The sequence below is a fragment of the Colletes gigas genome, unplaced genomic scaffold, assembly GCF_013123115.1.
Source record: "Colletes gigas isolate AHSC1104 unplaced genomic scaffold, ASM1312311v1 Colletes_gigas_Sc00012, whole genome shotgun sequence".
NCBI classification, from domain to species: Eukaryota; Metazoa; Arthropoda; class Insecta; order Hymenoptera; family Colletidae; genus Colletes; species Colletes gigas.
Genome location: NW_025106641.1, coordinates 2,846,766 through 2,869,863, shown reverse-complemented (window position 1 = coordinate 2,869,863; position 23,098 = coordinate 2,846,766). Strand labels below are relative to the sequence as shown.

Below are 23,098 nucleotides of genomic sequence, written 5' to 3'. Positions count from 1 at the left end.
ACACTATGCGTTTGGTATACACGTATGACGTGTGTTGAATCTTTATGTATGCAAATCCATACGTAAAGTATTAGTTTACCATATGCGGTTAAATTTCGCGTGAATAGTGATGCTGTTACGTTTACTCTAAATTTTATATCCTTTTAGATTTGTTCGTTGGCTTTTTCTGTACGAAACAAATTACGCGTTACGACACTCTCGAAAATGGGATCGAGTGGTATCAATCTGTACATTTGGCAAAGTAAAAATCTTGATTATTATCAAGTATTATTGTCTATAAGAGAAACTGTTCGGCCTTGAGAGACAGACGTCACGAGAAACGAGTGGAATGAACTTTATTGTCGCAGATGTTTGGTAATTATCGTTATTGTACAAAAAGACCCGTTACTGCGTTAAATTTTACACGTATCAAATGATTTTAATTCTCGTAAATTAAAACAGAAAGCGAAGGTTTGTAAATTGCAGTCTTGTTTATCGAAATGTTATTTGAAATTATTATCTTTTTATTCCAGCTTGGATATCTTACATAAAAAAGATGGGAAAGAGGGTTGGGAGTATGTCGGTGCTCGGTAGGGTTGTCGTGGATGCGCATTAGGTATCGAAGGAGTTTGTCCCGTATCAACGCAGACGTTTCTGGATCGCATCGTCAGTATGCGGCCGCGCATTCCATGTGGGAACACCTGTTTGCTCTTTCGGCTTCTTTGCCTCTTTCTCGATTCCAGACTGCGTGAATTACCATTGCACTCATTCGCTTCCATTAGGTACGAAAAAATACGGGAAAAAGATACCTTAGTCTGTAAATCATCGGATGCCAGAGGGAGAAACGGGCGAACAGAGTTTGTCGAAGTTATTCCAAGGAAAGATTACATTGCAGAACGATTTTGATCGAAAGTATCGTTAGTGTCGAAACGTACGAGCCGGGATACCGTTGAACGATAATAAAAGATAGAAACAACCGGTAGCATCGCTGTAGATTATCGACCGAGATCGAAGGAGAGAAAGAATCGTTAAAATCTGATCCGGTGTATCTGCGCGTAACAAAGAAACGTATACGAAGAAAGAGACGAAAGGAGCAAAAAGGAAGTATCGACGATAGCGGGAGAAGGAGACAAGAGCGGATAGAAAGGGCGAAAGAGACGAGCAGTGTAACTGAGGGAGAAGAACGTTCTCGTGACTTCAACCACGTGTCTCTCGTGGTCCTCGTTTAAACACGCGTAAGAGCAATTTTCTCTATTGATGTATACAGGGTGTTCCACCTAAACAAGGCTACCTAAATGTCTCTTTCAAATATGGCACAGAAAAAAAACATTTTGTATGCAGTTTAAATGATATCAAGAGACCTTTGTTGCAAAAAATCTTTTTCTCAAAGTTATTTTTTTCCCCGGAGTTTTCAAGGTCGTCGATGGTTTTCTATTAAATAATTGTATACATTTTTTCTTACTGTATCGTGTTTCTAATTTCTAAAACTTGTTATGGACTTTTGTTTACTGATATCACGTAAAAGCATCTGAAGCTCATTTTGTACAAATATTCCATATTTTTGTCCACTTGAAACTTTTGAAAGAATAACTATTTGTCATTTATACCAAACATTTGCAACATATATAAGATCTCTTGATACCATTAAAGGTGTATAGAAAATGATTTTCGTATTGTCACAATTGGAGGAGATAGATACATATTTAGGTGGCCTTGTTTAAGCGAAACGCCACGTATACGTCGGTTGTTCGTGGTATTCGATGAACACTATATTCTTTTGTCTTGTCTCTTCGGCACGCAGTTTAGTCGAAATCTGTCCACGGCAAGGTCGCCGGGCATGAGTTTCTCGAAATCAACTCCCGTTCGCATCCATGTTCGCATGCATTTTTCCGACCCCCACGTCGTAATCGATCATCGAGTTTATCCCCTTCATCCGGCATGTAACTAACATAAGCATTAAGCAATGTACGTCGTGGAGCGCATTTAAATCCAAATTATAAAAAATGTTATATCGGCACGACTCTGAGACAGCGGCATCATTCTAGCAAAGTTATACCGAGACCGACATACCATTAAATACCTAAATGAAAAGAGGTATTTTTCATTCCGGATACGAGTCCCCGATTTCGATTGTTCGACCATTTTTTTGACGAATCTGTGGTAAGAGGAACCCGGTCGATAGTGCCAGAGATCCGCAAATACGAGGAGACGAACACGCCAAGTTCAAAATCAGAAACACCGCCCGGTAATGTATTTTGATCGCGGTCGCAAGGCATCACGGCGCATCGTACATACGTAAGATTGCAACCGGGTAGATTGTTTGTAGTCGTGTCGCCATTGAGATGGTTTTATGATAGCCCCTTCTCCGCGTACCTTTATATCGAGACTGAATGGACAAAGAGAGTAGCCTCCTCAATGAGATAATACGCCTGGTCGTGCCTAAGCCATTCAGGCCCGAAGTCGGATCCATCGAATCGCGAAAGATCGCGCTAGGTGAGGGTGGACACCGGTAGACCTCTGGCAGTCATGCTCACCATACAAAACGAGTGAGTATATCGGTTTGCATGCGATATATCGTGGGCTACGCACGATCCATCGGCCGCATCGATGCATCCGTGGCACACCTGCCGCCTCTTCCGTTGTGCTTTCGCCTCCTTCGCTTTTCAGAAACGACCCGGCCAACCCCTGCGCCATGCTGACGCTCTTCTTCCTTCGAGGCTTTTCAACCATGGTTTCAGAGTACGCCGCCTGGGACTCGTGTATTTTCGGCTGTTAACGCAGCCAGCTTACACAGGACTAAAGTAAACGCTACGCGATCCGGGACTCCGATGATCCCTCGAAGGTTTCTCATTTGTTAACAACTTTCTAACTTCAGTTTCCTCGGTCGATTCTTGCGCATTTGTGTTTTAAAGAAATTTCACAATGTGCTTGTTAATTTTTAGCACGCTCGAGTGCCTCCTCCGGAGTTGAGAAATTTCTAGCGGGCAGCTCGCTTGTCTCTGTGCGTTCGTCTATCCTTGAACGGTGATGTTGAAGATTCCGATTTATTACTTTTAATACAATACAGAAACTATATTTTTCAACAGGTCGCGGACGCTATGTAAAATTTTCTTCGACACGCAGGAATGTATTGTTTTAGGGATAAATCGGCAACGAGGGGTGAGCACGCAATTAGAAAGGCGCGGTTCCGGGACAGAGCCGTGACGTGGTTCCTCGGAACGACGTCGATCCTCTTTGCGTTATGTACAGTAACACGACAATAAACCACTACAGTAGCGATGCATAATCTAATGGCGCGTTGCGTTTGTGCGACAAGTATAGGACAGCAGAGGAACGGCCTGTGCCGTACCTCCCTGTGGTTCATTAATTGTTGCCGCTCTCTCGACTCGTATCACATTATTCCAATTATCGAAGGGACAGCAATCAGGGATTGAAGGTGAGAACTTTCGAAAAAAAACCGTCTTTCTATTTTCAATTTATGACTCACCACTTTTCTATTTTCCAATATTTCTGTTATCCAAAATACTCAATGTTCGCTATACTACTGTTTTTTTTAGCGTGCAATACAAATTCGAATTAATAACGAGCATCTTTGATCATCTTGGGTAAAAGAGTCTAATTGCGACCAACTGACCGAGGACAACGATATTCAAATCTGTTATCACGTTACATGGCATCGTCGCTAATTATATTTGCCTTCGAATTTCGATTCTCCAAGAACAACTAAATGTGGTTTCCCGTTTCCTGCGGTTTACTCCGAGCAGAAATCACGGTTGTCATTGTTCCAGGGAATTAGAATAAACACGAGCGATACAATAGCGCCGGGTCGAGAACTTTCCCTCGATTGAAACTTGATTTTACGGTGGTGGTTTGTCTCGCTGAAAAGAGGGGCTGAAATATTGTTTCGTTCGCGAGGAGTTCACGAATAACGTATTTTAATGCCAACTGTTAATACGAAGGAGTTACGATAAAACTTTCTATTTATGTCCAGCGCCGTACGTTGCCGGGACTCGTGAAGAAGAGGAGCCCGGCTTAGTAATTTATATCCGAACCGATACTTCTGACAATCAAGTGCTATTCAACGGACGAACGTCGTCAGACTCCATCCTTGGATGTTTGATTTTCTTTTACGACGCGAGGAATAAGAAAGCACGTACATTAAAGACTGCTATCGTATAGGAGATCCCAACGACTTTCGCGTCTGCTCTGTTATTTAATTTTCACCGCGAATTAAAGGGAAATTGCAATTCAGCAATCACGAATAAAAAAAATATTTAACGTCGAAAACATTAAATACGAATCTGCGGAGTGAGTCGTTCAAATCGATCGATTTTAATTACGAGGGTCAAAATAATTGTTTATTTTAAATCTACAGTGACGAGCACGATTGAAAGGGATGACATTCCTCTAAATACTATATTCGCTATGCAACTAACTGCAATATAAACTGTTCTTGTTGGTTGAATGTACAGGGGGTATCTTGCGCAACTGGTAAAAAGTTACGATCGGAGGTGTGTACAGTTTTTTCCCAGTTGGCCATGTACGCCGAACTTTCCATCGGTTAAAGACTGACCCTCGTATGGCGTATAGACGAACGTAAATAGTCGTCTCTTAACGTAGTTAAGCGTAAAACAGCACGCATAGTTTAATTACAACGCTTTTCCCGCTTGCCACTCATGCACGTGCACGCCCACCCACGCAACGTTTTTACGCGGTTACCGCAAAAGTTTCCGATCCCGAGTATATTCCGCGCTTGCTACACGACGATAATCATGCTCGATAATTGAAAAAAAAACGTAAATTTACGCGCGTAAAACGTTCTCCAAGGTAATGTTAAAAAAGAAAAAAACCGGTTGTTTCAGGATGTCGCCGCGTAACGGCTCGTGCGTGGCGGAAGTGAGCTCCGTGAGGAGTTTGTCGTCGGACGACGTCTCGGCGACGAAGCCGCACCGGAAGAAGTCCTGTTGGGCGCGCGCCACCGATCCGGCCCATCGTCGCGGCCGTCGAATTCAGCTGCTGCAAATGTTGGTGCTGCCGTTTATACCGATTCTCGCGCTGATCGTTCAGACCGCCAACACGCTACACGACATCCTAATTTATCGGCAAGAGGTCTCGGACATCGAGACCCAGGTAACGGAAAACGCGACACGTTTTGGGGATGTAGGAAAACTCAACCGTATGGGAGTAATATGTAAGGAAAAAACCTTAAAGCTCTTTTTTCTGATCCCGTGTCGTGGACGGTTCACAAAGAAATGTCATAATACCACGTGTTCCCCCTTCTCATCAATGCGAGTTACCGTATAGAAAAACAAAAATTCCTCCACCAGCAGCGTTGCACATTTTCATTATGGAAGTTCCTCGCATACGCGTCGATCGGACGATTCGCTTTCTTGTCGTGTATTTTTTTTTTTTTTTTTTTTTTCCTTACGGACACGTAATTATGCGAGCGGTGTAATTAGGTCGGACTCGTATAATTCAGTGGCAATCGATCGAAATGAGTAAACATCCACCACACCTGCACAGTCGATGCGTGCTGGACGAGTCGGTCCGTGAAACCGTCCATTTCTTCGATTGTCTCCGCGTACGGAGTATAGATCACTGCGTATAACGAATCGTTTCTGTTTATGATTTACAGCGGCCACTTTTCCATTTCATCGAGAAATTACACGCATCGATCGCGTGACCGGTGCATTTGATTATTTATCCACGGTCGACGATGATATAAATAACCGGCAATAACCAGTTCTATCGTTAGCCGATACGTTGGCTTTCGAGGAAGGTGGACTGGTATTGTTTCATTGTGCACCGAGTTCTTTGGAATGTGTTTTTTTTTCTCGCGCAGAACCGTATTGTTACAAGGGATGATCGATATTTTAAAATGTAGCTGGTTTTCCAATTAATGGAAGAATCACTAGGACGAAACGATGCGAGAGAACGCGTATCGATGATTCTTTTTCTGGATATACGTAACTATAGAACTGTTATCCGTTACCAAACGTAACTAAACCGTTCAAAGTGCGTTGTCGGAGATCCAGTATCTAATTGGAACACGATGACTATCAACGGGTTTCCCAATAAGAGCAACAGATCTTCGAATCCAAGTACAATGAAAAAATGATAATCTAGTGCTCGTTGTTTTATCACGATAAATTCATAAATTAGATTGTATCTTGCCTTAATAACACGAGTAATGTTTGCTTTCAGATTTGCCAATAGTTCGAGGTTTGTTTGGTATAAAAACTTAATTAACACGGAACCCAGAAGCGAAAGTCTGATCATTGAACTTGGACTGGTGATTCTACCGGTGTTTAAAAGTTCTTTTTCTCTTATTGGAAAATCCTGTGCCATTACCGCGATCAAATAAACGAGTGTTCCACATTTTAAGTTCGATCAGAAACGTCGTTGAAATTTAACGTTCCGTCAACAAAGGGCTGGTCGTTACGTGACTTGTGAGAATGGGTAGGTAAAGAGTATTAACGTCCCTTAATTCCACTCTTACTCACGGTCGAAGAAATTTCCAATCTAGAACAAAGTAGTCTCGGTTCGTTCGTCACGATGAAAATTACACGTAACTACAAGAGGGTGACGGCGGTGGTGGGGTAGGATCGAAATTCATCGGAACGGGGTGTAGCCTCGAGTACAGCTCCGACCTCTCCTCGATCTCGAATTACTTGTTTGACGAGAGCACGGTGCGCTATGGCACCGCAAAAGGCGGAAAAGAATGAACGTGCTCGCCTTCTAACCGTCTCCTCGTCTTTGTCGCCGGTGTTTGCCGTCGATTGTAAGAGCGTCGAGAGCTTTATACTAATTCTTTGTCGATGCCCCGCCACGCCCTTTATAATGAAAATCTATAGGGTATAATAACACATCCCGTAAAAATTGTGTCTGCAATACTGGAACACTTTTGAACATCTTGAAAAGTATCAGCTACAGGATAGATTCTAAATTCTACAAAAGAAACTATTCCTACAATATTATCCCTTACTGGAAGCTATAGAAATTTTCTAAGTAATGTCTTTACCTAGTGTTTAAAATAATAGAGATATTAAAATGGTCTGTTTTCAGTGTTTTAGCGGTGTCACTCTGTATAAGCAGAATAATGTTGCAACAATATACTCCCACCAGCGTTACGTTAATTTGCGCGTGTTGTCGCGCAGGCGATCTATAATTATCGGAATACTTTAGGAGGATGGAACGTAAAAGCGTCGACTTGCGAGTATAATAGAAGGCCATTTAGGTACTTGGAAGTTCGAGTGACCGTTCAATGTATACTCGGGAAGCGTTCAGCTACTCTATCCTATCCACTTTGTCTTCTCGTACCTTATACCCTTACGATTAGTTCCATCCCCTCTCGGAAGTATCGTACGATCGAGAACAACGCCGGATATTATCTGACAAACGGCCTCGCTCGGTCCATCTGACTTGCAATAGGTACTGTAATCGTCGAAACGAACATTCGTTTTAGAAAAATGATTAACACTCGAACGGCGTCGCGTCAACGTAAGCTCACATCGAATGAAATTCGTCACTTTGATGACCATCGGTATATTATTTAATATTCAATAAACACCTTCTTGATTGTCCTCAGCCGCCAACTATCGATTGAATTTCGTTGTCGACTGTTTTCAGGTAACAATTGCCACGGACTTGGGAAAGGTAGTTACGAGGATGCAGCTCGAAAGATCCGAGGTTGCATTCTACATTTATACCAACGGCAACACTCTCAGGTATTATCAAATGCAATAACGCCAATGTAATAGAAAGTTTCGAGTTGAAAGTCTCCATCAAGGGGTTGAAAAAATATTATAACAGTTTCCAACTCCTTTCATTCGTACGAAATGCAAAAAAACTATTTCCACGTACAACTGCCAAGTATTAGGTCGTCCCATAAGTTCGTGCCGTTCAATATTCTGAAATTGATGAGGATGAAATTTGTAATCTAATTAAAAGAAAGAAAATTTGTCAGTTGAGGTGATTTCTGAAATTTCAAACATACTAACATCAACAATTCATAGAAATTTGAAACAAATAGATATTGTGTCAAAGTTCGAAGTTTGGAATCCACGCTAGCTTATGGAACAAAATTTTCTTAATCGTGGTAGAGCCTGGTTGCGTAAATATTTCTGTTAGCATATAATAAAACCGAATCTTATAAGATATAAAATATAACAATCTCCAGGCTTATTAGTGGATAAACAAAAGCGTTAAATTAAATTTGAATAAAATATCCAGCAAGTTTTGGAGCAACGATACAATGGCTTTGCCAAAAGAAGGGGAAGGAGTTGTTGAACGAGAAGAGGTTTATTATTTTTCATAAAATTCCATCATACGTTTAAAATATTACTTCAAGTTGCAGTAGAAAACTCGGCACGAACATATGGAATGACCTAATATATTTCACTATTTGCCGATAATATTGAAACTAGCTTGATCTCTCGGTATACGTGACTCGGTGACAAAAGCCTTTCTTCCTGAGAGAAGGAAGGGTCTTTTCAGACTAATGAAAACAGATGCACGACAGGGTGTTCTCTAATCAAGATGCACTCGACACAATCCATTTTTTCCTGGTATTAACAAAACGATAGAGGAAAACACGAGAGCATGCTCGCTTCGGATAGTTTCCGATTCATTTACACGATTCATAAATTCAGGGTTTGGGATAACGATTAGAGCCGCATGATCAGCGAAACGCGACGCGTTGCACCCAACCCTTCCGCTTCGATTCTTCTCGCAGAGCGGAGGAAAAGTTCGCAGAAAAGTACGCACGAAATTTCCACCGTGAGAACAGTTCCATGATCCTTGAAAACTCGATCTCGGTTGAACACGAACTAAAACGGACAAACAAGTCGCCTTCGCGCGGCGATTCATCGACGTAGTTGGCTAATTAGTCACGGACTCTTACACCTGTTCAAGGTCGAACTTGACGCAGAGGTTCGCCATAACCGATCAGGCTCTTCACAATATGACTACGTGGCCCCTGGTCTCGGTGCCGAGGGACGAGAGCAAGACGCAAACCTATGACGTGGTCAGCAAAGAGGCCTTTCAAGCACGTCTCGAGGATTTCAGGTAACAAATCGATCGAAAAATACTCGACGTGTGTCGTCTCGCTCCGGACAGAAGCAAATTTACGCGCTAATGACGTCAGAATAATCGTGCGCCTCGTGTGCCTGACGGTTTCGCTTTGATCGCCGCAACATTGACGCGCAACTATTTAACCCTTTTGGTGTTGTGTGCACTTATTAGCTCTCGATCGATACACTATGCACAGGCGAACATTTGCGGCCGTTCAGCCGTGCGTGTCCAACGAATGCAACCATGAGATTTTAAACTATAAGAACAAAAGGGTTGAAACGTTACGTTACGCGAGCAATTCCCGAGTAATACTCCTCTTTTAATAATAAAAATATGAACTGGGGATCGTATTACGTGTTTCAATGTTATAACACTTTCCTTGTTTGTAGGTCGGAAAGCAAAATTATGACCCAAGTTCGACGGATAGTCATCCAGCGAGATACATATATTTACACGGCGAATTAGTTCTAATGATATCCTTTGTGGAAACAATATTCGCTTGTATGGAAAGTTACGGCCGAAGCGTCTATTCCCTCGAGCCCTCGTTCCCCGACACTTGTTGAATTTCCATTCAGCCTCGAAGTGGAGAATTCTATTTTATCGCGAGCCTCTCCCTGTTGGTCAACGTGATAAGAAATTTCCTCCTCGAGGGTTTCGACGGATGGAATTTTTATTCGTGAGACATCGCGACACTTTTTGCGATAGAAAATTATTTTTTTAAACACTGACCGAAAGACGCTAATTTTTATTCGTTTTATTCGTTTCCAATACTCGCGTTTGTACGTTCTTCTTGCGGAGATCTGCTATATTTCTTACGATTCCGAATTACGTCTGTGGATCACAGTTTTCGAAATCCTCTAATCTTCGATACTTTATGAGATCGATACCTAAAATTCTAACGTCCGAGACAAGATTTCGTAAACGGGGTAATTTTCAGATACCAAATATAACAGCTATTTTAAACGTTATTTCATAACGCGAATGGGAGCCAAAAAGATGCGTACATCATTGAAGTGACGTAAGCTTTACAACAGCACGTTCGTGTCGTATTTGTCTTCGTGTATTGATCGATTATAAAAATACGTGACCAGGGCCCCGGTTTTTCCAAGATCAAGTCGAATCGGAACTATACCACGGAGTCGCGATAAAAAAAAAAGAATGGAAAATTAGACGTCGGATATTGCTTGGAGGAAAGTAATACAACAAAGTTTTCCACCGAGTTTTACACGCCGATGAACGGAGAAAAATTGATAATCGTTTCGTATTGTGATCCAGAGATGGACGGGATCACGATTGGAACAACATTAATGCACCTCGATCGGGAATATTTGCAGAAGGCGGCACGTTTTTCATTTGGCCGAACTGAAAACGATATACTACATACATACATACTAGGAGGCCAGCAACGGGGCACGTTTACCCGATAAATCGATACGACGATGGAGTATCGGTACGGCCAGTCCAGACCCACTCTCCTCGAAATTCACTCGCATTATAAAAGCTCTGGGAAATTTTCATGACTGACGGAATCTACGGAACCGTACGATACGCATATTTGGAAACAAAAAACATATTTAAGTACTTGTTACGCTCGACACTGTATTCACAGTGTCCTTGGTTGATTCTTTAACTCATTCTTATTGCTCGAAGAACACGATTGATTGATACTTAAACTCTTGCGAATTTATTTGCAGATCAAAGTGTAATCGAGCTTAAAGGCGCGTTAGATCGCGGAAGAATCCTTCCCCGTAGGAAATTCTCCATCGATCGAACGCAAGGTCCGGCGGTTTCTCGTGTTAGCTATTATGACCACATGCCAGACAATAGAACACGTTTCTGTCAGCGGGAGCATCGGTAACAAGCCGTTAACGATCCTCTTCGTCCTACAGCCTTGAGATATTACTCGCGACTGGCCAAGTTGTGATGGGGAAGAGAGATAGATATGGACCGTATTAACTGGAGCTGATCGGGGATGAAATAACGCCGTTCGATTCCCGATGTTTTATTAGTCGTTTCAGGCACGACCGTTCACGGTCATCAACTGAATTACATATTTAGTACAGCCGTCTAGGTGATTATTTCGTACGTTCCAACTTCCACGTTTCATGGCTCGTTTCATTTCGGTCAATTAACGCTGCTAACATTCATTTTGTCTACTTGGATTCTACGTATTAATAGATTCTATGTTTTCGAGATACTTGGATTAAAAGTTCTCGAAACACCCTCCGTATAAATTGAAACGTTAAAGGGAGGGTTAATTCGATGCGCTCGCTCCACTTTACAATTTTGTTTCGCCGCTAATCAGATTGGTGCGCGTAAAATGTCATCTTTTTATTCGATCAAAGGTCAGGATGCTATAGTTAAACAACGCCGACGTCCTTCGGACGTAAACGCTTCCAGATACGTGAATTTTCGGACCAGTTTTACGCCACGACTTCGTAGCAAAGTTGTGCATACGCATTGACGAACCATGAAACAGCCAAACGAGGGTGTCACACTCGCGTGGATTACTCTTTTTCTTCTTTGTCGCTTCTCGGCCTTCTCCATTGAATCACCTTTACGAGCAATAGATGAGGTTGTCACACATGAGCGCGTGACCGCCCATTTGGAGCAGTAGACAATATTTTTAGACCCCTCTGCCCTCCCTCCCTCTCCCTCGGTTTTCTCTTTCTTCCTCTACAACTATCGCGTTTTCTGACTAAAACCTACGGCGATACAACAACGTTTAGATCGATCGGATCTCGGTTCGGTGAATGCGAACTCGAAACAATGAAACTTCCATCGATACTCATTTTCTATCGACGTCGAACGACCAAATAGTTGAATAAGCTTTACTTCGATAGGGCTAACGGGAAAATAGTTTAAAAGGTTCCTCGATGGTATAATTCTTAAAATTTCTTTACTGTTCCTCAGACAGAAGATCAGTTCAGAGGAGAGCAGCATCACCGAGGTGATGGCGTGGTATACGAGCGTAAATGCAGCGATGTTGGACCATCTGACTAATCAGATCAAAGAGACGGACAACAGCGGTGTATGGAGGTCACAAGAAACGATATACAATTAATTAGTTCGATCGAATTTCCTTTTCGTTTACCGTCACGGCTGATTAAGAACATATCAATTTCCGTTTCAGGTATTTGATAGCATTTAAAAATTTACTAAGGAGCATCGAGAGCCTGGGTATTGCTTCCGTGTACGGAATCAATTACTTTGGACGCGGAATACTCGTCGGGGATAATTACGTCAGCTACGTACGCCACGAAGCTCTTGGACGCGACCTTCTCACCGGGTCCCTTACATATGTGCCTTCTCTAAAGCATTTTTACGCGGAGCTCACTCGCACCATGCCCGATTACAGTAGAATAAAATCTAGGTACGTAAACGGAACGTAAGAGAATATTTTTATTCGCGCGGCGGTAAAGATCTCCGATTTAAAAATGAATTCTCGCAGACGGAACGAGATTCTGAAAAACCAAAAACGAGAGCCGAGCGTGGATGACGCGATCGTTTATTTCGATTCGATGGCGACCTACGTGGACGAGTTGAGGAAACTTCAGCGAGAATTGCGCCGTATGATAAGGTGAACTATGATAGAACCTATGCTGAACATTACAATTATTTAATATCAAATTACAAGTGTAATGATAATGGTTGTTGTTCTAATTTAATACAGGAATTATGTGAATTCAACCTTGCAAGATGCAAGCAATAAGGAAGTTGCCGGAATAGCTATAGTCGTTCTAGTGTTGGTTGTTTCCCCTATCATTATAATACTAGTGCGTAACGCGGTTGCTACGATACAAGTAAGTAAAGTGGATCTTTAAAACGTTGAAACACCGTACGCGACTCGCGTAGCCAGAGCCCCGTTTGCCGGCATGTCGTTTACCGGTAAAAGTAAACAGCATGCCGTTTCCCGGCGTCCACCACGTGGAGGAGGGGTTGGCACTTGCTGTGGGATCGCACTCAGGGTGCAACATCTCATCCCACAGCTTTGAACGCCATTCAACGTATACAGAGAGTTTATGGTTAACCCTATAAGCCTGCAGAAGCATACTCTATTAAAATAAACAATAGAGTCTTATTTTTCCTCTTTTGTTCAAGCGGAATGTGCTTCTGCAGATTGACGAAAGAACCACAGAACGCCCTCTATATACGATTAAAATACTCTTATTATAAAAAAAAGTAATGCTTCCTTCCATCGATAAAAAATATCAGATGTATGCTGCTAATCTGGCGCAAAAAGCACGGGAACTTAAACAGGAAAAAGGGAAGAGCGACACGTTGCTTTTCCAAATGTTACCCCCCAGCGTCGCTCAGCAATTGAAGCAAACTCAACAGGTACTTTGATAATGATTCCCGTATGTGCATTATTGCAATTACTTTTAAACGTTTTGCTTTCGTTTGAAAGGTCCCGGCCGAATATTACGAAGCAGTGACTGTGTACTTCAGCGACATCGTTGGATTCACCGAGATCGCTGCCGAAAACACACCTCTGGAAGTAAATATTCTTTCTTGCGAAATGAAAGAAAAATTCCCCGTTTGCTTCTATTTCAAATCGTCGTACAATTTCAGGTTGTAACGTTTCTGAATTCGATTTACAAACTTTTCGATGCCCGCATCGAATGCTACGATGTGTACAAAGTGGAAACTATCGGTGATTCGTACATGGTTGCTTCCGGGTTGCCTGTTAGAAACGGTAGATATTCTTATCTGCGTTCCTGTTACATAGGGTTCTCCAACGAGAGTAATCAAATTTTTCATTTAAATAAAATGTAAACTACAAGTACTAGAAATATAACGTGGCTCGAACAAGCGTGTACCGCTCTTATTGGAGAAACCCCTGTACCAATGTGTTTATTTAAACGAGTTTAATTGCGGTTTATCTTGTAGGCGACAAACATGTATCGGAGATAGCGACAATGGCGCTCGATCTTCTGGCGGCATCGTCGGTGTTTCAGGTACCAAAGAGACCAGGAGAACGGCTTCAAATCCGAAGCGGTGCTCATACAGGACCTGTCGTTGCTGGAATAGTCGGAAGCAAAATGCCCCGTTACTGTCTGTTCGGTGACACGGTGAATACGGCGAGTCGTATGGAATCAACCGGGGAAGGTATACATCATCTTCCTTACACGTATATCTAACTGTTCTATATCGAGCAGATAGAAAAATATTTCTTAATATTCCTCTTGCACGCAGCCCTGCGAATACACATCAGTTTGGAGATGAAAAAAGCTTTGGACGCTGTGGGCGGATTCAAAATCGTGCACCGCGGTTTGGTGGATGTAAAGGTGAACACACGGGAGATAATTATTTTTAATATCAAAGGAAAATGGATTAATATATTAATATTAATATTAATATTAGGGTAAAGGGCTAATGGACACCTACTGGCTGGAATGTAAAGATGGTGGTATCGCCCGTGCGGCGGAATTAGATCTGCCGTCGTTCTTCGAGGACGTACGACCAGTTTTCATACGTCGTCTAAGGGAAGAGGGCACCCTCTGATGCGAGCCGTATTCCCGACGGGACCTCTGGTACCTAAATCGTCCACCCACTCCTTACATTCGCCTGTCGCAGCCCAACCTCATCGACCACCTGAAGAAACCGACCCAAGGTCGCAAGAACCGACTCTCCCATCCGAATCTTCACATCACCCCGGTAAAACCGCCTCCCCAGTCACAGTCCAGCATCGAATCACAGGACTCGGTAACATACGAAGGAACCCACTCGACGACCCCCTGCCCGCCGAGTTACTCGCCGGCGAGCCAACGTAGCCGATACTCCCAACCGAATTTGCCCACTCTTCTGATATCTTACGACAGACGGTCGGGCGGCGGTTCACCGGATCGTCGTATCAGAATGTCCCAGCCGACTCTCAACTCCAGCTTCAGCGGCATCAATTTCGCCGGGATGAATCGCGTCGGCACCAGGCTGTCTTACATAAGTCTACGAACGGCGGCGTCCGGCGATAACAGCGTGAACGAGGAAAAGCTGTCGGCGCCTAGAGTGCACAGTGGTAGCTCGAGGGGTAGTTTGACAATGGAGCAAAGTACCTCGAGGCTATCACAACCGGACGTTAGACGGTTCGCGTTGCGACACGACGTGCCAGCCAAGCGGGACCGCCTCTCTCAGCCGACCCTGGTAACCGGTGATTACCATCCGGGTCGCGGCCAACAGCGATTGTCCCAGCCGTGTCTGAGCACCGAGAAGGAGCTCAATCTACCCACCATGGTATTCCATTCTCCTTCTCCACCCCCCGTCAAGCACAAGAGATTCTCCCCGGCCATACACGCCAGCCAGAGGGACCGTCTCTCGCAGCTGGATTTCGGCGCGAAGTACAGAAACTTCAAAGAGTCCGCTACGACGAAATTTAACCGGGATCGTTTCTCGATACCCGAGCTGGAAACGCAGAACGATCTCCGGCTGATAGCCGGCACGCCGAAACAAAGGTTCAGCTTGGACAGCCAGCTGACGCGAAATCAGGACGTGACGCGGTCCAGGCTGCTGCCGATCGCCAGCTCCCCAATCAGCGAACACCAGCAGACCAAAACCAACGAACCGGCTGCACCGATATCCGGGAGTAAGCTCAAGAGCCCCGCGAAGGATGGCCTTGGAAGCGTACTCGTAACGACCACCACACCGATATTACCGGCACACGAGAGACAACTTTTGTCGTCGGAGTTGCTTGCGATCAAGAAGAACTCTATCACCTCAACCACAAGGCTGAGCAAGGTTCCCTCGGTGTTACCGATTCACACCAGAGAGAGGATGTCCGTGCCCGAGATTCGAAACTCGAGTTTACGTCGATTACTCGATCCGCCGACCAGACAGAGGCACAGCATCACGGGCAACCTGAGACAGAGCATCATCTCTCCGCTGAGGCCGCTCGACTTTGGCAAGAAAACGCCGAAACATTTGTTCGAGGAAGCCCTGGAGAGATTCAGAAGGGACGAGAGGGAGGAGAATCGAAAGAACGAAATGTCCAACTCGGAGACTATCGTCGATATCGTCGACGGGCCGAAACACATTCAAAAGCATTATTCGTACACGTACGAGAACACGGACGAGACTTCCACGCTCCTGGGGAAATTGAGCGTGTCGGCGATACCGAAGAAGAAATATCTGGAGAGTAATTTTGACGAGAACGAGCAGGTGATCACGACGGTGATCGAGACCGACGTGCCGATGATCACGGTCAGTCCGAAGTACGTGAAAAAATCGTCCTACTCGAGCGAGACACCGAAATGGATCAAGAAATACTTGGAGAACGAGAGTCCAAAAGTGGGGAGAAAAGCGACCGTTAACAAGGAAAAGAACAGCAGAAGGAGCAGTCGTAGGAAAAGCTCGTTGGAGTCGATGGAGGGTGAAAAGGTTGTCAAGAAGGTTCGCTCGAAGTCGGTCAGCAGCGGCGAAAGGAGCCCGATGGTGAAGACCATCATCTCGCAGCCTGAAACGAACATGAAGAATACGTACGTGAGGATTCTACCCTCGAACAATGCTGTGCGTGAAAACAAGTACGAGGTGAAGGTAGAGAACAACTGGACCGATGGAAATATTCATGGATACTACGGGGACGAGTGCGATGACACCGACTCCGACGATTCCACGTCTATCTAAATCAAAATAATTATATACCGACACAAAATTAACATTTACATGACATTTACGAATTGGTGCAGCTAGGAATTTACCAAAAAATAAAAAGAATTCTCACGTTCTGTACTTAAACCGCTTAAAGGCTATGAATTTGATAACAATTGATATTTTCACAAAAATAGTTACTAAATACGGATCACGCACAAAAAGACATAGTTCGACTAGCCTAAACACATACACACACACACACACACACACGAGAGCGAAATAACGAAAGTTAACGAGCCCAAACTGAAATATTTTCTCATATTCTTGTATATATCGTCAAGACTAACCAGCGTAGAGAATTTGCAAAAGAAGGAATAGGTATATGTATATAGATAGGATGTTCCATTTCTCATAAGCACCATAAATATTTCTACTGCTGTTAAAGATATGAAAATTGCACGCTTCTGGTAACGGCGAGATCATTTAATTATTCATCGTAAATGAAACATCCGGTACATATTTATAAAGAGAACCTCTGGATCTCAAATGCGTTCATTCGAGTCGAGCTGGGGGGGGAGTGTTGTTTTTATCGACGTAAAGCTAAGGTACCTTGTAAATACTCGAATTGTATTCGATTAAGCTCACGTCGCTAAATGTTTACGTATAGTTCATGAATTTTTTAACAAAGTTCACAAATATAAATTTCTATTTTACTTTCATTATAATTTCTGGCGAGAAACTGTATTCTGGCTATGTTATCAGTATATAAAAAATTGATACTTTTTTTTCGATACTAGTCATCAATGAGATTCATATGTAAATACAGGAACGATTTCAAACACCTATTAAAAGTTGTTGCATATAATTAAACATCAAGTCTTATGAAAAAATAATTATAAGCATTTGTCGAAACAATAATATTTGGATAGTCTTCTATAAAACTTTGTACTCTCCTATGAAGTTATATTACCAAAGACTCGTTTAGTCGTATGAATATTATATAGTGATACACATTGTAATATTATGATATTATAACATCTAAACATATCGGCGTAATGTTATAATATCGTAAATTCAGTATGACTGTAAAAATCAGTTTATTGTTAGTGTAAAGAAATGTTAGTTCTTTATGTATGTCGTTTAATATACGATAAAAAAAAGTTATATATATATACATATAAAAGGCAAAATAAAAAATTTCACCAATTTCTCCATACCCCTTTTCTAAAACTAAACCGATTTTTATAATTGATGGCTCGTAATGACGCAAAGTTATATAAGCATCAATTATCCTCAAGAAAGTAACTAAATATTATTTCAAGTCGATTTAAATGCACTTCACCATCCACCCAGGCAAACCTAAGTTTAACTACTAGTATTAAAATGTAATTAACATAAAAACTATATAAAGTGTATTTAATTGTTAACAAGGACAAAGTTGTCTATACCGTTGTTTATCGTATTAAAAAGAAAAGCAGCATTTTATATTTTAACACTTTACACCTCGTAGTTTTTGGTGCGAAAAGAAATGAAAAAATAAATAAAAATATGAGCATCGGGATACTCTGCATCGCATAATTCGTATTTCGTGACAAAGTGTATCTATTATAAAAATTCTTGTATTTACATGAAATTAGGTTTGACAATTTGTTTTAATAAACTTGAAAAATACATGCAAAAAATTTTGTTTAAATTGAACAGTATGTGCGCACTATGAATGCAGCAAAACCACAACGCATTTTACATTTACCTGATTATAATACATACATAATTACCTCGCAACTACTGAACTGGTTTTCTGGCAAGTTTCATCATCGATAAAAATTATTTGTATATTTAAAATCTAGCCTTATAAAAATTATATCACTATTGTAATTTGAACACGATGGAAAGATCAGGCTAGTTTGTACAATTACAAGATAATTATAGTATTAAATAGAATATGCTATCAAGTAACAACCTTGTTATGGAGACGATGTTCTTTCAGACACGGCATTGAACAGAAACGATTGAAATTGTATTCGAATGGAATCTGACCAGCCATATCTACAGCACATTGGAAACATCGTGAAATCACGGTGTAATCTTGCTTTAAAACACGTTTTTCAGCAGCTAATACTCTCTGCAATAAAAATATATGGAACTTTTTTAACGAAATAGTTTAACGCTAGAACTACCAAAGCAATCAAAATGGCTTTCTTCGCGTACCTATCGTTTTAATTTCTTTGGTACAAATAAATACACTATAACTGTCGGTAGTGTCAATAGCACTGAATATTGAAACGCATACCTTTTCTTTATCACTGAGACTAAGAAATTTTTGTTTCGCATCTTCTTCTTGCTTCTTAAGTTCAAATTCTTTCCTTTTCACTTTCTCCTTTTCTCGTTTTATTTTCCTTTGTTGCTTCTTCTTTTCTAATTCTTCTTGTTCTATTTCATCGGTAAGTGGCCCAGGTATTTGAGACTTCAGAGCAAATAATACCAATACTTAACGGCAAGTGACAATAATATTTTGATTAAATAAACAATGAAAAATTGTAAATAAATACCTTACTATAATTAAACTTGTGAGGATTGGAACCCATAAACCTTCTAAAAGTATTTCTAGTTTCCTTGTCATTCGCGGCCGCATATGGAGTTTGAAGCTTCTTATTTTTATGATTTGGATCAGATCCAATTTCTAATAATTGCCTGAAATAAAAGCCTCTTGTAACCGATCTTTTAAAGTAAAAAAAAATTGTATATTAATCACAATGCCAATTTACCACACTAATTTTAGATGACCACCAAGAGCTACCACGTGTAACATCGTATTACCATCCTCGTTAGGATCATTTACTAATTTTGTCACATCGTCCATGCTTATAACCAAATTATCTTCGATAGCTGCTTCTTCTTTACTTTGCCCTTCCAATTCTATATTCTTTTCTACCTCTATTAATAAACTGTTGATAACAGTCGACAACATTTCATTGTCACCCAATTTGCATGCAGACCATAATTTAATCCTGGCACCAGCTAGAACTTCGTTCATCGTATAATCTGAAAAACGTACATTTTTTAATCCAATATGTGCTGAATCAAATTAACCAAATGATAAAAGTTACACGATAATTCACCATCTTTCTTTGATTTCTTTCTTTGTCGACGAGCCTTCTTGTTCTTCATGTATCTCGGCACGGTGTCTTGAAAAGCAAGTAAATGTTCATTGAATTGTACTTCTAATTCGTGTTCAGTCAAACAAACGTCCAATGGAATATTAGCAGTGCCTAATTGGCTATCTAATTCTGATTCCGAAGATGATTGTGCCAATCGAGCAACAATATCTGAAAACAATCAAATGTTATGATTAGCTTGGTTATTAAATAATAATATATTTGAATATTCGTACCGGGTAAAGGGCGGCATGGGCTCTTTCTTGGTTTCGCTCTGTTGATATGAGATCGTGAATTTTTATGTTGTCTTTCCGGAGAACTTTGTACAGATGCCTTAATTTTATCACCGTCTTGAAGATTACGCCCATTATTAGCAGCGTTTGAAACATAATCTTTATTTTCTATCTTTTCCAACATTTCACTAGATACGTCAACTCTTGAAACTTTCTTCCTAAGTGGTTGACGCGGCGAAATAGGAAAAGAATCCGTAAAATCAGCCGCAGAACCTAAGATACGAAATAATAAGATGAAACTGATAGGATTAAAATGTTTACTTTCAGTTCCGATTACATACCATAAATTTCCATGGTACTCAATATATCATACACTCGTTTAACTTCGCTAAATGTTGCTCTACGAGTAGGAAATGGCAATGGTCTTAATCTTAAATCATTTTTATCTAAAGGGGGATTTTTTCCTCCAAACAATACAGTACGATTGTATGGTCCAACTGCTCTGTATAAAATTAGAGAGGAACTATTAACATAAGATGACCACGATTCAAGTATATCTTGTACATGCTGAAAAATAAAAGCATTTTAATACATACTTACAAATAGAATAATATTCAAGTTAATAAGCAGCGTACCTGAAGAAGGGAAGCTTCGTTATAACGGCGCAAACTAGATCCAGCGCTTTTCGTATTTAACATTGTACGCGAACTTTGAGCAAATCCTTGCTTTGCTCGTACAGTGTAAGAATGAAATGTTTTGTGCACAACGGGTTCTCCATCTGAAGAAACAAGATACTTATTTATGTAATATGTATATAAATTAGCATACGTATACCTCCACATTTTGTTATAAAATGACATTTATACCCTGGAATACAGCTGCGGCAAAGTGTCCTCCACCAATCATGATAACCGTCCATGTAGTTTTCCTCCCACTGCTTAATGCTTGAGCTATCATCTCATTGTCTACCTCAGGAATTTCCTAAAATGTAATTGGATCTCTCCTGATCTGGCAAGTATAGACACGCCAAGTGATTCTAACAAAGTAGATTAAATCACAAGATAAGATCATAGACAAGTATGTCTGTGCTTATACAAAATTGGCTGAAAAACTATATCTCCTAAGCAATACAAACGAACGGACCTTCTTGCTATGAAGTAAACACCTATATATGCTAAATATATTTCCATCGTCGTTCTCAAAGAAGACTTTGGAATGACGACTCGCAATGGCTAACAAAGTTTCAAGTTTTTTTTCTTTTATAGTTTCGTCGCAACATTCAGCATCTGAACTATCAGAAATTGATTCTGTGCCTCTTGCTTTCTTCTCTATTTTTTTGTTCTTACTAATAATACATTTACTATCATAATTTCCACTAGGTGAACTGCCTGTCTCCAAGATATACGGGTCATCTTCATTTTCCGACTCTACATCACTCCCAGATAGACTCGAAACATCGCCTACAATATCAATAATATTAAGTATTCTATGGTCAAAGACATTATATTCTATGAAAAAAATTTACATTTTCATTGCTAAAATACCTTCGTCTGCTAAAAGATTAAATTTATCTTCGCTAATGGGTTTCAATCCATTTAAACGCTGTTTCAAATTATATCTATGCCAATCTAATTTATAGTGAAGTCTCTGTTGAGCTTTGTCTTCAAATATAGTATTGCAGAATGAACAACACAATGAATCTGACACAACTAAATCATCAAGTTGATTTAATACTCTTTCTGTTTCTGAAACTAAAGTAATAAAACAACGGTTTTAGTGTTGATGTTTCTTAACCGCACACATTTGCATACCACATTTAAAATTATATTCAATTGTTTATTATGTTTTTGAAATTCATTAAAAAAACATTTAACCTTAAATATACGACCTACGTTGACGAAATAGTTTAAAGTACACAGATATTAATCGTGTCAAGTCGATGACGTAATTACATGACAAAGTAAAAGGGATCGAAGTTCTTAAAGCATCTCTCATTATGCAAAACACAAGCATGTAATGCATAACTCTAATCATAGCAATGTATACAAACATCATCCAACACGGTAAACAATTCGGATAAAGTAAAACGTTCCAAATATAATTACCAGATGATGACCGCGATTGCATACATTGTGCAACTTTGATCCCTCTTGTAATTCGGTTAAAATCTTCCTGATTGTATATTTTAAACATTTGATGATCCATTGTTAGTGTTGTACTCGTAGTATTAAACTAAAAACGATATTTTTATCAGTTCTCTGAAAAAAGGGATACGATAATCATTTAAGAAAAATAATACGGTGATAAGTCCATACGTCCGAGTAGAAAAATTTACAAGAATAGCACTCCTATAGACAACTACTGCTCACTAAGCCGAAGTCGGAAGTACTGTGGCCAGATCGGGCATAATTGAGTGTATCGAAATCGACAATAGTGACGACGAAGTTCCTTAGCGTCCAACGAAGTGGTGGGGAAAGCAGCCATCTTACCGCACGAGCCACATGCTACGCCCGATCAGCATTTCATGGAACTTCGGGAAATCGGTAAAGAACGTGAACAGGAGACTCTCCTTCTTGCTCTTAAACAGCTGAAAGTCCGTCCTCGCGTCAATGGCATACAATTTCGAATCTCGACTGCCCCGACATTTTTACGTTTCAAGTTATATGGGCACAAATATATAACCAAAGCCCATAATGAATGAAAAATTGACACGTAAATACACGTTTCAAGACCCCCTGATCATGTTTGACATGAAACAATACTTTGGAAATAAATCGTTTGAATATAGTTTATCAAGTAAGACTTTTGAAATTATTTTCTAATTGTTCTATTATTTCAAATAATAATTTTTTGATGTTATAGCAAAGAATGTTTATTTGATATCAATTCAATAAATTCAATTTGTATTTGTATATTTTTCGCCTATAGGCAAATATACCATGTTCAGTTTTATTGCATAAGTTGTTCCCAAAAATGAGATTTTCTTGGTCTTTAAAAAGACCGGTTTTGTCCCTTGGCCGCCATCTTCGATTTTGATCGAATGTAAATCTTCAATTAAATTCTTCATCTCGATAC

At 40.7% G+C, this 23,098-nt stretch overlaps 3 protein-coding genes across 10 annotated transcripts; 2 read left to right on the top strand and 1 right to left on the bottom strand.

The window, feature by feature from the left end:
* Nucleotides 1-535: 535 nt before the first annotated feature.
* LOC122399038 (receptor-type guanylate cyclase daf-11) lies at nucleotides 536-14,556 on the top strand. Of its 7 annotated transcripts, none has more exons than XM_043399365.1 (14): nucleotides 536-1,214; nucleotides 4,842-5,109; nucleotides 7,609-7,706; nucleotides 8,893-9,045; nucleotides 11,965-12,090; nucleotides 12,185-12,424; nucleotides 12,503-12,631; nucleotides 12,725-12,854; nucleotides 13,267-13,389; nucleotides 13,460-13,549; nucleotides 13,624-13,747; nucleotides 13,942-14,160; nucleotides 14,248-14,339; nucleotides 14,416-14,556. In XM_043399365.1, exons 2-14 carry the CDS (start codon nucleotides 4,843-4,845, stop codon nucleotides 14,554-14,556), a joined length of 1,932 nt encoding a protein of 643 aa, XP_043255300.1. In that variant the 5' UTR covers nucleotides 536-1,214; nucleotide 4,842. The 7 variants fall into 7 exon arrangements, with proteins under 7 accessions (XP_043255300.1, XP_043255298.1, XP_043255299.1 ...); XM_043399363.1 differs by lacking the exon at nucleotides 536-1,214 and adding an exon at nucleotides 1,505-2,525; XM_043399364.1 differs by lacking the exon at nucleotides 536-1,214 and adding an exon at nucleotides 2,702-2,821.
* Nucleotides 14,557-14,898: 342 nt separating this feature from the next.
* LOC122399040 lies at nucleotides 14,899-18,213 on the top strand. Its single transcript, XM_043399370.1, has one exon. The coding sequence runs from the start codon at nucleotides 14,911-14,913 to the stop codon at nucleotides 16,666-16,668; it is 1,758 nt and encodes a 585-aa protein (XP_043255305.1). The 5' UTR covers nucleotides 14,899-14,910; the 3' UTR covers nucleotides 16,669-18,213.
* A 14-nt stretch (nucleotides 18,214-18,227) lies between these two features.
* Nucleotides 18,228-22,501, bottom strand: LOC122399037 (ankyrin repeat and zinc finger domain-containing protein 1-like). Of its 2 annotated transcripts, none has more exons than XM_043399362.1 (13): nucleotides 22,339-22,501; nucleotides 22,129-22,255; nucleotides 21,568-21,774; nucleotides 21,167-21,483; nucleotides 20,890-21,004; nucleotides 20,659-20,801; nucleotides 20,365-20,590; nucleotides 20,027-20,296; nucleotides 19,755-19,961; nucleotides 19,401-19,659; nucleotides 19,185-19,326; nucleotides 18,926-19,099; nucleotides 18,228-18,757 (listed from the first exon to the last, which is right to left on the bottom strand). In XM_043399362.1, exons 2-13 carry the CDS (start codon nucleotides 22,226-22,228, stop codon nucleotides 18,584-18,586), a joined length of 2,334 nt encoding a protein of 777 aa, XP_043255297.1. In that variant the 5' UTR covers nucleotides 22,229-22,255; nucleotides 22,339-22,501; the 3' UTR covers nucleotides 18,228-18,583. The 2 variants fall into 2 exon arrangements, with proteins under 2 accessions (XP_043255297.1, XP_043255296.1); XM_043399361.1 differs by having other exon boundaries at nucleotides 19,401-19,677; nucleotides 22,339-22,497.
* Nucleotides 22,502-23,098: the final 597 nt, after the last annotated feature.

Coding starts and splice junctions, on each gene's coding strand:
- LOC122399040 (XM_043399370.1), top strand. CDS start 14,911: ATGTCCCAGCCGACTCTCAACTCCAGCTTCAGCGGCATCAATTTCGCC.
- LOC122399038 (XM_043399363.1), top strand. CDS start 2,506: ATGCTCACCATACAAAACGA. Junction 13,748..13,941: donor CGGGTTGCCTGTTAGAAACG/GTAGATATTCTT, acceptor TTTATCTTGTAG/GCGACAAACATGTATCGGAG. Junction 14,340..14,415: donor GCGGTTTGGTGGATGTAAAG/GTGAACACACGG, acceptor TATTAATATTAG/GGTAAAGGGCTAATGGACAC.
- LOC122399037 (XM_043399361.1), bottom strand. CDS start 22,228: ATGGATCATCAAATGTTTAAAATATACAATCAGGAAGATTTTAACCGA. Junction 20,802..20,889: donor TGCCGCAGCTGTATTCCAGG/GTATAAATGTCA, acceptor TTGTTTCTTCAG/ATGGAGAACCCGTTGTGCAC. Junction 19,327..19,400: donor GGTCATCTAAAATTAGTGTG/GTAAATTGGCAT, acceptor CTTTTATTTCAG/GCAATTATTAGAAATTGGAT.